The sequence below is a fragment of the Microtus ochrogaster genome, unplaced genomic scaffold (assembly GCF_000317375.1).
Source record: "Microtus ochrogaster isolate Prairie Vole_2 unplaced genomic scaffold, MicOch1.0 UNK127, whole genome shotgun sequence".
Classification (NCBI taxonomy): Eukaryota; Metazoa; Chordata; class Mammalia; order Rodentia; family Cricetidae; genus Microtus; species Microtus ochrogaster.
This window is the reverse complement of record NW_004949225.1, coordinates 631,810-647,133: the sequence shown is the minus strand read 5'-3', so window position 1 is coordinate 647,133 and position 15,324 is coordinate 631,810. Positions and strand designations below refer to the sequence as shown.

General features: G+C 45.0%; 1 protein-coding gene across 2 annotated transcripts in view; it reads right to left on the bottom strand.

The window, feature by feature from the left end:
* Window positions 1–4,292: 4,292 nt before the first annotated feature.
* Srgap1 (SLIT-ROBO Rho GTPase activating protein 1) overlaps window positions 4,293–15,324 on the bottom strand; it is a 285,799-nt gene continuing 274,767 nt past the window's right edge. For both annotated transcript variants that reach the window (XM_026778325.1, XM_026778323.1), the window contains exons 20-22: window positions 14,096–14,230; window positions 13,620–13,959; window positions 4,293–6,439 (exon numbers count right to left, since the gene is read on the bottom strand). In XM_026778325.1, the coding sequence (XP_026634126.1) occupies window positions 6,062–6,439; window positions 13,620–13,959; window positions 14,096–14,230 (853 nt within the window). In that variant the 3' untranslated portion in view covers window positions 4,293–6,061. The remainder of the gene's footprint in view (window positions 6,440–13,619; window positions 13,960–14,095; window positions 14,231–15,324) is intronic.

Below are 15,324 nucleotides of genomic sequence, written 5' to 3'. Positions count from 1 at the left end.
AGTTTGGGGGTTCTGTCAAGCTGAAGATGTCCGCGGAAAATCCCTGTTTCCTGCCATTCAGCCCGAACAACAGCAAGACTCAGGCAAGATTTAGTACGTCAAGGCAAGTAAGAAAGGGATGTACATGCTTGGCTATGCACATGAAGGGAGATGGGAGGGGGAGGGGCGAGGATGGATTACACTAATGATTGGTACCTTTTTTCTGTATATATTTTATACTTTTTTTCTGTACATATTTCATACTTCAATCAAAAATTAATTTTAATTATGTCTGTTTTCTGAGACAGGGTTTCTCTATGTAGCTCTGGCTAGCCATCCTGGAACTCCCTCTGTAGGCTAGGATGGGCTTGAACTCACAGAGATCTGCATGCCTCTGCCTCCTGAGTGTTGGGATTAAAGGCATGCACCACCACCACCTCGCTGATATTTTTTTTTTGTTTGTTTGTTTTTTTGGGACAGGGTTTCTCTTTGGAGCCTGTCCTGGAACTAGCTCTTGTAGACCAGGCTGGTCTCGAACTCATAGAGATCCGCCTGCCTCTGCCTCCCAAGTGCTGGGATTAAAGGCGTGCGCCACCACCGCCCAGCTTCGCTGATGTTATTTTAAAAGCAGATTTAACAGTTTTAAATCTGATATATGACTGGTTCAGTTTGAACTGAAGAGTTAGCTTTTGTGCCTGATATTAAAGTGTTGATACATGGGCAAATCTAAACAGTCAGTAATGAAAATTCTACTTCGGTATAATAAAATGAAATGAATATTAGCTTGACAGGATTTACAGTGGGAAGGAATTTTTGAGGACTGGACTCAATGCCTGTTTTTCCCCTACACAGGTGTCCCCAAGCCATTGACTTTGAAAAACCGCAGCTTCTCGGATGAGCCTGTGTATGGGAGGCCTCGCTTTCAAATGCATGACCAAAAATGAAAATGAAGCAAAAACCTTTTAAGAAAGCCAGGCATGGGTGGTGCTTGCCTTTAATCTTGGCAGAGGGAGATAGATCTCTGGGAGTTGAAGCCAGCCTGTTCTACAATAGTAAGTTCCAGGAACAGCCAGGGCTGCATGTGTGAACCTATTTCAAACAAAACAGAAAAAGCTTGATGTTTCCCATTTTCAATGCAACCCATTAAATACATCTCTGGGGAACAGAGTTAAAAAGGAACTTACTGTAAGCACCCAGGTACCCCTGTCCCTGTGCCTTGAGGACCCCACAGAGTGCATCACCCCCGTGCAGGGCGCTGTCTGGATCCCACAGAGAGCATCACCACCGTGCAGGGCGGGCAGTACCCTGGACCCCACAGAGTGCATCACCCCCGTGCAGGGCGGGCAGTACCTTGCACCTTTGAAGGGCAGAACTCTGCCTACTTCTCTCTCTTCTTCCTCTTCCTCTCTCTGTACTTCTCCCCCTTCCCCCCTCTCTCTTCTCCTACCCATCCCTGTGGCCCCTTGGCCCGCCAAGGTCCCTCTCCGGGCCACTGTATCATCACACAGACACTTCAGAGTCACAGCAAATGGCAAGCAGACAAAGGCGGCCAGAACTATCATATTTATTATAAAGCTACACCTCGAAGAACAAACCCGACCGTATACTGAAGCCTGTAATGGTACATGCCAAGAAGTACAGTACTATACAGAAAAGTGCGTTGTCACGACAGATTAACAAAACATTTTCTTTTCTTCCAGGACTGTAAAAGCACCCTCTTCTCTTCACCTCGGAGAGGGGGGGATGCACTGGAGAGTCAGTATAGAGCTAGGGACGGGATGGCAGGTAGCAGTGTGAGTGGGACACAGTGGGAAGCATGGGATGGGTGGCAGGGAGTCACTGAGGGGAGAGAAAGGCACGGTCACGTCTATGAGGGTAACGAGACAGTCTGATAATCCACACGGATGCGAGACGCACACGACTGAGCACTGAGGCGCAGGAAGAAACGGAAGTGGGGCTGGTGGAGAGGCGGGAGTAAGTGGAAGGAGCCGGAGAACACTCCGGGCGGGCGGGACGCTGTGGGCGACAGTACAAGAGCAAGGCTAAGCTCGTCTAAGATAGGAAGGCACTTTCACATGTACATACTGCACATGTACATTGACACGGGTAGGTCACTGTCACAAGCAGGAAGCAACCAGTACTGCAACTGACCAAACCGACAGCAAAGGACAATACTGATTTCAATTACATGGGCAGGAGTCACCAGTAGGAACGCGGGGGAAGAGCAGTCTCCTGTTAACAGGGCCATCTACTACACGATAAGTATCTACAGCAACCATCACACTACACACGAACTTAGATGAGCGCGCTCGGAAGGGGCATTCACAGATGTGCAGTTTCTAGAGTTTTCTTTTACTAGTTCCTAAGGTAAGCATTATGGAGCCCAGTACAATTATTTAAACATACAAAATTCCCTATATAATTTAAAGATACAGGTACCCATTTTGATTATACCACTGAGACATTTTCTTTTTTAAATAAGGTATAGGAGGATGAGCAAAAGCTAGGCTTGGTCTCTGGCTTTACTACCTGTGCTGAAGTCATCCCAATTCAAGCCTGGTACTCCAGCCCAGCTGGAGCTTGAGGGGGCTTTCAGCTCGGGGAGGGGGGAGGTCTGAAATAGGAGGGTTCTATTTGTACATGGGTAGAGCTCTCAGCTCTGGGCTGTGTCCCGGGGTCTTAGTGGCAGAGTGGAGATGGCATCCCAAATGCATTTCCTGCATTTATGGTCTTTGCTGCTGTGGTCAGGAATAAGGAGCAACCCAAATCTGAGATCTCAATGGACGGACAGTCTCTTTACTGTTGGATCTCAGATGTCGGATCATGGTTCCTTCAGTTTGTAGACATCAGAGGCTGAGCCATTCCTAAATGGCGAGACCACCACCACCAACCCAACTCTCTTTTCCCCTTCTTAATTAAATCAAAAAGCCTTTTTTGGGAATGGCAAATGTATACAGAAAACTCAGAGACCATCTGACCCTTGGGAGTTCTTGTCCATTCATGACTATGGTAGCAGAATAAGTGGGACCTCACTGTGAAGTATTCCACGGATGGCTCCTGGAACACCACAGTTAGCTGATGTTCTGTGAACACAAGTAAGACTGGTGAACAGTGATGCTGACCTGCAGCAAGAACTTGAGCTCCAGAGTGTCCTCAACAGTTTGACATTTTATTGCGACACTCTTTTAAAAAATGTGCACTCGGTTGCTAACAATCTATCCCTCAAACCCCAACTCACACCAGAGGGCTTTGTAAATCGGCACCAGGGTTCTACGGACGGGACAAAGCACACAGTCCTAACAACTATGGCTATTTTGTGTACGTGGAGTCAGGTAGTGTTGTGGACTACAATCTGCTCACCAAACGACCCCCTCCCTGAACTGCATATGGTCACTAAGGTCTGGGAGGGGACGGAGGACCCCAGGGTCCATGCATTTCCTTCCTTTCCTTGTCCCTTTCCCCTGTGCGCTCCACCTTGAACCCTGCCAGGGTGACCCATCTCGGCTGCTGCAGCCTGTAGTGAGCTCTAGTGACTGTTTAGGATCCTCCGTGCAGGGGACATCTTATCTTAAACTATTCTGTGCATGGCTCCAAGGGTGCCCACGCCAGATGTAAAGCTGTAAAACTGTTGGTCCATCACTAGGCAAAGGAAGGAAAGGTGACTGCTTCTCTGGGGACATTTGGAACTGTCATGGGGACCACAGGAGAGAAGAGGGAGGAAAAGGTGAGTGAAGGATGGGAGGGAACCAGGAGCCATTCCCTGGAGGCCCAGGCCTGAGATCCCAAGGGACTTACAAAAGCATGTCCTTTCTCTTTCAAGGCAGCAAAGGCCTGACCTAGGGGGACAGCAAGGCATAGATGGACACACAGAAGGCAGCAGTGGGGTTGCAGCAGGGGTGGGGTGGGTGGGGAGGATTGCCAGAGAGCTGTTTGGAGGAGGAAGATGGGAAAAACTAAAATTCAAGTTTAAGAAAGGTATTTACAAATAGCTCCTAAAGCTGCTAGCTTCTTACTCCTTTGTCAGCATCGTCCATCAAAGAAGAAACATGGTTTGAAAAATTAATATTGATTTCTAGTAAATGATGGGTTCATTGAGGAGACGATGAACTCCCAAGGAAACCAGAGGTGGGATGTTTAAAAGGCTCAGTGTCCAGCAAACCTCAATCCTGGCTGGGTCTCTATGGTTTCTTTTACAAAATGGCCAAAAAGAATGGTTCTAAAAATTTTGAATTATTTTTCTCTGTGTAGTTCTGGCTGTCCTGGAATAATTCATCCTGTAGACCAGGCTGGCTTTGAACTCAAGAGATCTGCCTGTCTCTGCCTCCGAGTACTGGATTTAAAGGTGTGCACCACCACCACCACCACCACCACTGGCAATTGTGAGGTTTAAAACCTTACCATCCCGGGAAGTACCTAGGGGTGGTTGTGAGACGAGGAGAGTGACTTGGAAAGGGACTATTTCATCCATGTTGTGTTTCTGCAAAGGAATGATTAGGTCGGCAAACTGAGGTAGAGGTCACTCATGATCTTGATTTTAGTACAGCTCTTACTTGGTTTCTGCATGAATTATTGTCAACACCATGCCACTCTGAGATGGGTGAGATTAAACCTAAAAGGTGATTGATTAATGGTGTGTCCAAAGGGGCTTGTTCTGAGCCATCTGCTGGCTTCATCAGGAAGTGCATGCTAATGTAGACACCAGAGGCTGTGGCTACATGGGCGATCTGTACCTTAGTAAAAACAGTTGTGTTCAGGACGATCTGGGCATGGGGTGGATATAACTCAGTTGTAAAGTGTGTGCTTAGCATGCAAGAGGCCTCCGGTTCAAATCAATCCCAGTACTAAACAAACACACAATCTGCCATTTTTTTTAAGCTAGAGGAAAAATATAGTGAATATATGATAAAGAAAAATGGCTATGCGCTAAAATGCCAGGAAAGAAGTTCCTAACGGAGTCCATTTGACTAGATGAGCTCTGTAGAGGTCACAGGCAAAAATCCAAAACAACAAACCAAACATGAATAGGACAAGAACAGAAGTCATGATTCTGAGGTACAAAACCGGGAAGAGGCCATCCTGGCACCACAGGGTCATCTTCCCATGGTGGCCCGGCTGGGCTCTCCCTCAGTACCGTAGCCAGATCTGGCTTGGCTCAAAGAGATGTGGGCATCAGAGCTGGGGGTTCAAGATTTGGGACCATTGAGCCTCTGTGGCCTAAAAGAAGCAAGGTAATTGGGTCACAACATCCGTGAATCAATTTCCTGTCGTTTCCATTGCCATAAAGGAGAGCATGGGGTTTGAAGGAAGGGAGAAATATTTCTCAGGCAGTTGTTGAACAACTTTGTAGGAGTTTGTGCTGTAACCAGAAAGTCCTCAATATTCAACTGCTCTAGTCCTTTGCAAGTGGAGGTGCTGGACTTGGACATCTCCAGGGCCTGATCGTGTTCTCGGAGGGAGCAATGCCAACAGCTTTGGAGACACTGTCTCCTCTGCCTTTCAGGTTCAGTTCAAGCAATAGCTGAGGTTTTCCTACCTTCTTCCATTGAGTTCTTAACCCAGATCCAGGGAAATGACATTTATGGAAGGGGCCATCATGGACTCCCTGCAAGCTATGGACTGAAAGTCTCACTGAAGCCCCCTCTGTGACTTTTAACAGGTACTGGACCCCACTCTGGATGCTTGGTGTTGGTTTCTAGACAATGGCTCTTCCTGCATGTGTCACAGACCATGGCGGGTGATACTCCAGTAAGACCTGGAACTCGGGTTCTCTTTCTCACAGGCCACTCACCTGGGCCACACAATCCAAAGCCATATACCGCAGGGACAAGGGCTGCAGCATTGGATTTTCAAGTAAGTCTGAGAGTTTCTATTGTCTTTAAAATGACATATGTCCAGTTATTAAAAAAGGTTACAAAATACAAATGCCCATGTTAATGTAGCTAAGTCCCCGACACCATTACATTCGAAGACATAGAAAAGTCAAAAAGATCTCCAGTTATAGGCGCAAGACTGAGGAACGTCACGGACCACTGTCACTAATCCATCTTCATCTTCAGACTCCCTCCCCTCAGGACCTTGGTTTCTACATCGTGCAAGACTTGTCTGCGGGACCCTGGGAAGGTGCGGCGGGCCCTACAGTAGGGTTTGTTTTTGGAAGAACAGCAGGCTTTGGCCTAAGGGCTGGGGGCTTCAGCTGCACGCCCATCCTGGGCGCCACCATCGGCTTGAAAGTACTCATTGTATCACTGGACGAGCTCGTGCTCCGGCGAATCTGAGGCTCCGAGCTCCTGAGGGCGACGTTGTGCAGGGGGCTTAGAGATTCCATGGAGGTTGCAGGGGTGGGCGAGTTTTTCACTTGCTCCAAGGTGTCCAGCACGACATCGGGGGCATGCTTCACCGTGCTCTGTCTTTCTAGTTCCCGGAGTTCGTTCAAAGCAGTGTTCATAGTCTCTTCGATATCCTATTGGGAAAAACGATAGAGGGAAAGATAGGCTTGTAATTATAGGAACAAAGTGAACAGACCAGTAAAGAACACGCATATTTGAACTTTACAGTCTGTCCATAGAGTGCATGCACCATCGCCTTGTGCACTGGGTTTGATTTTAAATGATACTTAGAAGCCATGCACATGGAGCCATAGATCAAGCAATTGTCATTCTGAGGTAGCAGGCAACCTATTGAGGTCTCTTATAACTTGTGTGGTATTGATTGGAATTCTATTCCATTTTGTGTGTGTGTGTGTGTGTGTGTGTGTTCACGTGGGGGCAGGGGCACGTGTACATGTGCAGGCCCGAGGTCAACTTCGGGTGTCCGTCATCAGGTGCTAACCATTTTTCTTTCAAGTAAGGAGTGCCTCACTATGCTGGAACTCACTGCCTGGCCAGCAGACCCAGGGGTCTGCTTGTCTCTTCCTCCTCAGGGCCGGTTTACAAGCGCACAGCCCTGCACTCTGGTTTTTACTGTTGGGTTCTGAGAACGGAACATCCTTCCTCATGGTTGTGCATCAAGAACTTCACCAAATGAACCTTTTCCCCAGACTTTCTTGAGATATATGTAAAAGTAAAAACCCTGTTTATAATAACCAGAATTAGTAAAATATAAAAAAATTAGCCAGAAATGTGCACATAGTTAGGGAGTTCTGTGTGATGTTTATATACACATCACACACACACACACACGTGTCTGTAGTGACCAGTGTAGGCTATGTTTATATATATACATCACACACATGTGTGTAATGACCAGTCTAGGTTACGATGTCTATACACATTATACACACACACACACGTGTGTGTAGTGACCAGTCTAGGTTATGATGTATATACACATCACACACAAATGTGTGTGTAGTGGCCAGTCTAGGTTATGATGTATATACACATCACACACAAATGTGTAGTGGCCAGTCTAGGTTATGATGTATATCCACTGTCTCATAATGCTTATTGCTTCTTTGTGTTGGGGCATTCAAATGATTTTCTAATTAATTTGATATTTAAACATTTAATATTAAATATTTGTGGTAGTTTGGAAGAAAATGGCCCCCATAGTGTGTGGCACTATTAGGAACCTCCAGCTTGCCCCCGCATGATCCAGAAAGCCCCGTTCTAGTCTCTGTCTCTGTCTCTCCAAAACTCACCCACTCTGAGTCTCTGGACTAAGGGAAGGCACAAAAGGCCCAGTTCTCAAACCCAATTCTTGGCAGCAGCTGCCTCCCATGAAGTTCCCAATCGCCCAATTCCCTGCTTAACTGTTCAATTTTTACCTTACTCAGGCACAAACCCAGCTTGTGGTGGACCATAATCATCCCTTGCCAACAACCCATAAAATCTCCCTACTTTCATTTGGGGAGCAATGCCTCTGGCTCCAATCTCTGGGACCAGAGAACCCACGGGGAGTTGCTCCAACCAACCTGTTGTTATATATACTTCTTCAATTTGGCTTGATCTGTCTTTCTGCATCATTGGCTTAGAAACTTATTAGGGGAGGCAGAAAACCTATTAATTTACTCTTTTTTTGTTTTTTTGTTGTTGTTTTTTTTTTTTTTTTCATGACAGGATTTCTCTGTATAACAGTCCTAACTGTCCTGGAACTAGTTCTTATAGACAAGCCTGGCTGGCCTTGAACTCACAGAAATCCACCTGCCTCTGCTTCCCAAATGCTGGGATTAATGGCATGTGCCACCACCACTTGGCTTAATTTACTTTTTAAAAATTTATCATTTTCTGTTTGTTGTTTTGCCTTGACTGGGTTCATTCAGAATCCCCATCTTGAATTCCTGGAATTTATTCTGGGACTCCAGTGTAGTCTTGTGTTGTGGTTCTCAAATTATATATATATACATATATATATGTATGTATATATACATATATATACATACATATATATATGTATATATATATAAATTCTACTTACTGAATTCGTGAGGTGTAAGATTTTTGTTTGGGTTTCGTTTCAGGATTTCTATCTCTTTGTTGAGTTTTATCATTTAGGCCATGAAAGGCTGTGTTTTCTGAATTCTTTGTCTTCTCTTGTTCTCACTTAATTCTAACATTATTTTGAGTTTGTTTTCAAGGCTGTAAATTTCCTTTTTTGGGGGGTCTGCTAACCAGTGTTACTGTGAGAAAACCTATTTTCTTCATATTTTTTTGTTTTCTTTGTTGATATTTCTACAGCTATTGCAATATTTACATTTCCAAATTTTATAGGTTACTTATTCACTTCAGAGAGGCCTAACTCCTGTTGTTGGATATTGTTACCCTGGATTCTAGATGGACTCAGTAGCCTGACTACTGTGTACACCATCTCTCATCCTTCTCAGAGATGTCCATGATGGCATCATTGGTCCAGGATGCAGGTGTCTATGCCTACACTGGTATGACAGCTTCGCTGGAGGCGGGCACTACCTAGGCATATGCAGGCACTGTGCCTGAAGCTATCTGCCTGACCTTTTGGTAGGTTGGGCTGCCACCTGGTTATTGGGCATGGTTCTCGCAGGGGCTGGGAAGCAGAACTGTGCCTGGTTGTCTATAGACCAGTGTGGCATATGTGTGTGTCCTGTGTGCTGCGTGCGAGGTGGACTAATGAGGACGTCAGGCTGCTGCCTTGCTGTCTACTGGTCCTCGGCTCTGAGCAGCCAGGGGTATGGTGCTGCAGCCAGTTGGGTGAACACGGTAGACAGTAGCAGAGACGCAGAAAGGGAGCTACCGTGTGGTCAGCGGGCGTTAGAGAAAACACTCTAGCAGGAGGGTCCATTTCAAGACTGGAGGTGGTCCTCATGACTATGTCACAACTACTATTCTGTGCCAGTACAGCTCTATGAATTCTGGGAAATTCTCCCTACCATGCTGGAGGCTGTAAGGACCATGCATCTCTCCCAGGCAGTCATCTGCAGGACCAATGCTACTCACATCGACTTCCCTTCTCTCATGAGAATTCCATCTCGGCTTTGAACCCATTGCCAGGGGAGATAGGATGTGTGTTGGCTAGTTTTCATCAACTTGACCCAGGCTAGAGTAATTGTGGAAGAGGAACCGCAGTTGAGAAAACACCTCCACTGGCCTGGCCTGTGGGAAAGCTCGTGCTGCATTGCCTTAAACAGTAACTGATGGAAGAGAGGCCTGTCCAGGCGGGTGTACACCCCTAGGCAGGTGCAGCAAGCCAGTGAACAGCACTCTGCCAGGACCGCTGCGCTGGGTCCTGCCACTTGAGCTCTTGCCCCGACTTCCCAGGATGTTGGACTATAAGCTGTAGCATAAGATAAACTCTTTCCTCCCCAGGTTGCTTTTCATTATGGTGTTTCATCACAGAAAGATACCACTAAGACAGAGTTGGAGAGGCAGTGAGCCTCACTTGCCCTCTGTTACGCTGTCTTGGCTTTAGTCTTAAAAATCTATAGAGTTCCTGCCACTCCCCTGAGGGGTAAGTACTTCAGTAAACTTCCTTGGTCATTCCAGTTGGATGGATTAGGGCTGGCTATTCTTCATCATGGCTTCCTCTCTTTGGGGGGGGGGGGAAGGGATAACTGACAGGTAACCCTACTTTCCTATTTTATCATCTTTCTCATATTATGAAAATTTTGAGGATCAAAATGGAGTACACTTGTCATGCTTAAATAAGTATATGCATGTGTGCTCGATTGAAGAAGAGAAAGCAGAACTCCGCTCAAAAACCCTGCCAGACCTATCACCTTGACAAAGGCCACTGCACTCTTAGACGGAAATTACTTCTGCAAGGACGTCGCTCCAGCATGGACATCTGCCTAGCAACTGTCTGTCCTCCAGCCTTGGATGGATGCCATTCTTGTCGTTTATTAGTCCTTCTAGTCAAGGACTACTCTTTCAAAATAGTGCCGTCCTCCTCCAGCTTTAGAATGCTTCTGTGTCTCCACTTCTTCAAACTGCCCCCATCTATTCCCAAGCAATGTCCCTGCCATTCCCAAATGAACACCTTTGTTCTCTGAAGAACGTCTCTGATTGTCATTTAGGCTGACAATGTAGAAACATGAAATACTTTTTGCATGGTGGCAAAATTCTCTAGGGCTATCATTATGTGAATCGCCCTTCAACTGCAACAAGGGCTGCCCGTCCTTGAGAAAAACCACAGCTCCGGGAAGAGCATCTTTCGCAGAGTATGTAAGCTAACGGAATCGCCACTGCTATGCCAACGCCCCCTTTTAACCGCTGAATTGATGGAAAGCCTACATGCGGGTATAACAACACTTCAATCTTTCTGCATAGTTATTAACTAACAGTCATATGAAGTAGCTCTAGTGCTCAACAGCACAGCAGGGCAACTATAGTTCATAATTAGATACACATATGTATACCAAATTATTATACTGCATCCTATAAATATGTAAAGTCATTATATTGATAAAGAAAACAATTAAATGAATTTAATTTTTAAAAAAATACTGATTTCCTTATATTTATCACTTTTGTTATCAAATATATCCAGTTCAGATATAAAGGGAGAATTGTACAAATTTCAAAGGGCAAAGTGCCAAAAAAAATAAAAATAAAAATAAGAAAAATAAGGCCGGGCGGTGGTGGCGCACGCCTTTAATCCCAGCACTCGGGAGGCAGAGGCAGGCGGATCTCTGTGAGTTCGAGACCAGCCTGGTCTACAGAGCTAGTTCCAGGACAGGCTCCAAAACCACAGAGAAACCCTGTCTCGAAAACGAAAAAAAAAATAAAAATAAAAATCAAAGGGCAAAGTGTGCCTCATTGAAGAACTGATAAGATAATACATGCTTTTATCATTAAGATAATAATGCTTGTAAAATTAAATATATATATATAGATATATTCATAAAAAATGGAGTACCATTCAGAATTGAAAGGAATCTTGGCAAATGAAACAGCATGTATGTACCTTGAGGACCCTGTGTTATATGGAATGAACCAGTCACGAAAATGTAACTATTGTCTGATTCTACACATACAAGGTTGTGGAACAGTCAAATCCACAGGAATGGAAAGTAGGATGGTGGATTCCAGGTGTGTGGGAAGGAGGACTTGGGGACTGCTGTCTATTGAGTAGAAAGTCCCATCACTTGTGTGAAGTTCTGGAGAGTCATTTCTTGACAACAGAAATAGCCTCTATTGAAATATCCACACTTAAAAATGGTTAAGATAGCAAAATTTATGACTTTTATTTAAACTAAAAGTTCAAAACAGGCAGTGTTGATGATGGGGTGAAAAAATGGCTATGTTCCTCCCTTTATCCCTGGGACTTCTGCCATGTGCCTGCACCACAATCCTTACTCCCCCACAGTGTCACTTGTCCTTGACCCCTGCTGTATTACCAGCACCCTGAGAAAACAGTGGCATCTAACCTGTTCAAGAAGGCCTTTCATAGCCTGGCAGGGGTGCCACAGCCTTTAATCCCAACACTCGGGAGGCAGAAACAGGCGAATCTGTGAATTCGAGCCAGGCTGGTCTACAGAGGTAGTTCCAGGACAGGCACCAAAGCTATAGAGAAACCCTGTCTCAAAAAATCAAAACAAAACAAAAAACAAACAAACAAAAAAGAAAACAAAGAAAGCCTTTCACAGATGCTGGCATAGCCAATGCTCAATAAGCATTTGCTATATGAATAAGCAGGAGCATGATATTAAAGTATAGTATCCAATAAAGAGTAAAGCCAATCATGGTACGATGACATCTGTGGACAGCACACTCTTCCTCTACTCAAGGACCCCACTGACTTGCTAATAACAGGACTTGCGCGGTTTTGTATGAACATCACTATGGCATGCTCTTTTGGTTGCGCGGGAATTTTTGAAGGCTGGAGATGGATAGACAAAGGAGAGAGCTGGAAGCCATTTTGATGAGGGTGACACGAAGCTCACATTTCAAACAATTGCCTTCCTATGTGACTCACTTTACCGTGAAACAGAGGGATAAAAACGTGAGAACCAATTATTTGCACCGGACAGAATGGATAGAAGCTGGATTATCTGTTGACTTTTCATCTTTATGATTTATAATAAAAGGCATTCCTGATTCTGGCAGTGAAAGGGTTAAACAGTTTATGTCTTTTAACCTTTTTCTAAATCTGTCTCTAAACAAATCACATTTCACCTCCTTATTACAGCAGCAACGTTCAGGGTTTCTCAAATCATGACTTTTGGCTACAATCAAATGGAACTAGTTCTAAAAGGTCTCAAAAAGCCTTGCATAACCCTCTAAATAAAAAACTCAAAGGTCAAAGCCTTTTTGATTTTGGCTGAGAAACTGCTCTATACCTCAAGTTCATTTACTTGTTTACAAATGCATTAGACTACTCACATAGCCCACGCTGCCACCCAGGACTATTTATCTCTAGGACATGCAGAATATTTCGGGAATGGGGCACAAGGATTCCTGGGCGACATTTTTTTCATTGACTAATCCATTTTCTTCTTCACTTCTCATTCACTCTCCTCTTGGTCCACTGTGCTGGGGCACAGCTGAGATCACTGTCCAGCACAGATCTACTCACTGTCTCTGCTGCTTGACACAGACAGTATCTGAAGCAGAGGCTCAGATGGTGGATTGGGCAAACTCATCCACACTGTTTACCTCTGCTTTTTCAATTCTGATCATTAGAGATGAAAGACAGAGCCCTCTATGGAGTCAGTGCTGGGAAGGCAAGACAAGAGGCACATAGGACCCAGCATTCTGGGTCTTTAAATGGTTAACCATTATTGATTACATTATTTATTGACTAATCTATCAGTTGCCAAGTTGAAAGTGTCATCTTTGGTTTTAATAAATAATTTATTTTGTTTCTGGGCTTTCTGCCCTTTTGTAACTATCTGTTTTGCAAGCTTTAGAACCACTGGGCTCTATTAGCAGGTCCTTCTTCATTCCATATTTTCCGGCTATTCACCACTGGTGCGTATGAACGTCCTGGCTTCTCCGTTTCTGACACATCTACTTAATCAATATGAATCTAATATGCCTAGAATCAATCTTCCGGCAGCAAATGGATCATCAGGAGATTCGTGGCCAAGCATTAGTCCATGAGACTATTTCCTTTGTTTTCTCTGGCTATTCCCATATGAAAATATAGTTTACAGATCTTAAATCTTTCGTATCATCTTCACCATAGCCGAACCCTTAAAATACAACATCCAGTTAAAAGCACTATACCTGAGCAATTGTTTCTGGGTCCAGTGGCTTGTGGTCATTGAAGCCTGTGTATTGTCCTGATGACGTCGACCTCCTGATAGGAGGGCTATCAATCTTCTTGAGGGAGTCATGGCGGCTGATGTTGGTCAGGCTGCCATGGCCCGGCCGTCGCCGTCGCTCAGGGCTGTCATTATTGAGGCCACGATTTTGCAACAGGCCCCTGGGGTGACTGGCTAGGTTTGGGGACCCCAGGTCAATTGAGGAGTTGGAAAGAGCATGTGGGGGATGCAGGGGACAATGGCCATCACTGGTCCTGCCAGGACGTCTTCCTGGAGGGGGTGGCTCTCCTCTTTTTCTTTGCCTAGACATTCGCCGAAGGAGAAAAGAAAAGAGAAAAATCTTATGACACTGGGTAATACTTCAAGGTTGAGTGTATGATTGTTCCTCATAGCCCCTGAAGAAGGGGGGTTAGGAGCTGTTGACCAAATGTCACTTACCTGGCTAAATAGCTGTCAGAATGGCGGTCAGTTGGAGAGTTCATGTCCTTGGATGAAGACTTGTCTTCAGTGACTGGCCCGCTGCTGGCTTCACTGTCAGCTTTTTGGCTCAGAGTGTCTGAAAATGTATCATCCCTGAAACAACGGGAAGCAAGTGAGAAAGCCTTCGGCCTGATGAGTAGGTACAGGAATAAGGGATGGCATTTATGTAAGCCTTTTATTAACTTCGCTTTCCTTGCTTTGTAGGTTTGTTGTGTGTGTGTGTGTGTGTGTGTAGGGGGGGAATATGCATGTGAGTGCAGATGCTACAGAAGCCAAAACAGGGCACCCTACCCCCAGAGCTGAGGTATGGGTGTTTGTGAGCCACCAAACCTGGGTGCTGGGAACTAAACTCAAGTCTTCTGCAAGAGCAGCAAGAGCGGTGTGGGCTCTTAAACTTGACTGTCTTTCATCACCCTAAAGTAGGTTTTCACCCTAAATATAATTATGGTGCAAGGAGATTTCAGGCATATAAAAGAGTACATAATAGTCATCTATAACATACTATACCAGTCAGGTGTGGCGGCTCACGTCTTTAATCCCAGTACTTGGGAGGCAGAGCCAGGTGGAGCTCTGTAAGTTCAAGGCCAACCTGGTCTATGGCGCTAGTTCCAGGACAGTCAGAACTCATAGTATTGAAAACAGCAAAACCCCCCACTACACCAAGAGGCAACTGTGGTTAGGATCATAGGAAATAGCCTTCAATACTTTGCTCCTGTGTCTAGTGTGCCGTGTGTGTGTGTGTGTGTGTGTGTGTGTGTGTGTGTGTGTGTGTGTGTGTGAGACTGCCCAGGTAGCCAGTTGTCTCTATTATTTACTGCACATTTTAAAAGCTGCTTGATGGCACTTCCTGCCCACTCAAGTAATATTATCTCCCTTCTCAGGCCTTTGATGGGGTTAAAGACTAGATAGTCATAGTTACTTGCCTCTTATGACTTAGCCAAGTCATTTCTAATACAAGACTTAGACTTCTTAAGATAAAATAATTATTAAAACATTTAACATATGTTTCTTGCTTAACATTGTTTATGCTAGTAATAATTTTATTTTTTTATATTTAATACTTGTTCTAACTGTATATAGTTTTATATTTGGGTTTGGAATGTTCTTATTTAGACAAACGGGGCTGGGAGGTGCTGGGGAACCTCCTTCAGCCAATGGCCTTTGAGAGGCTGGACCAGGTTTTGCGT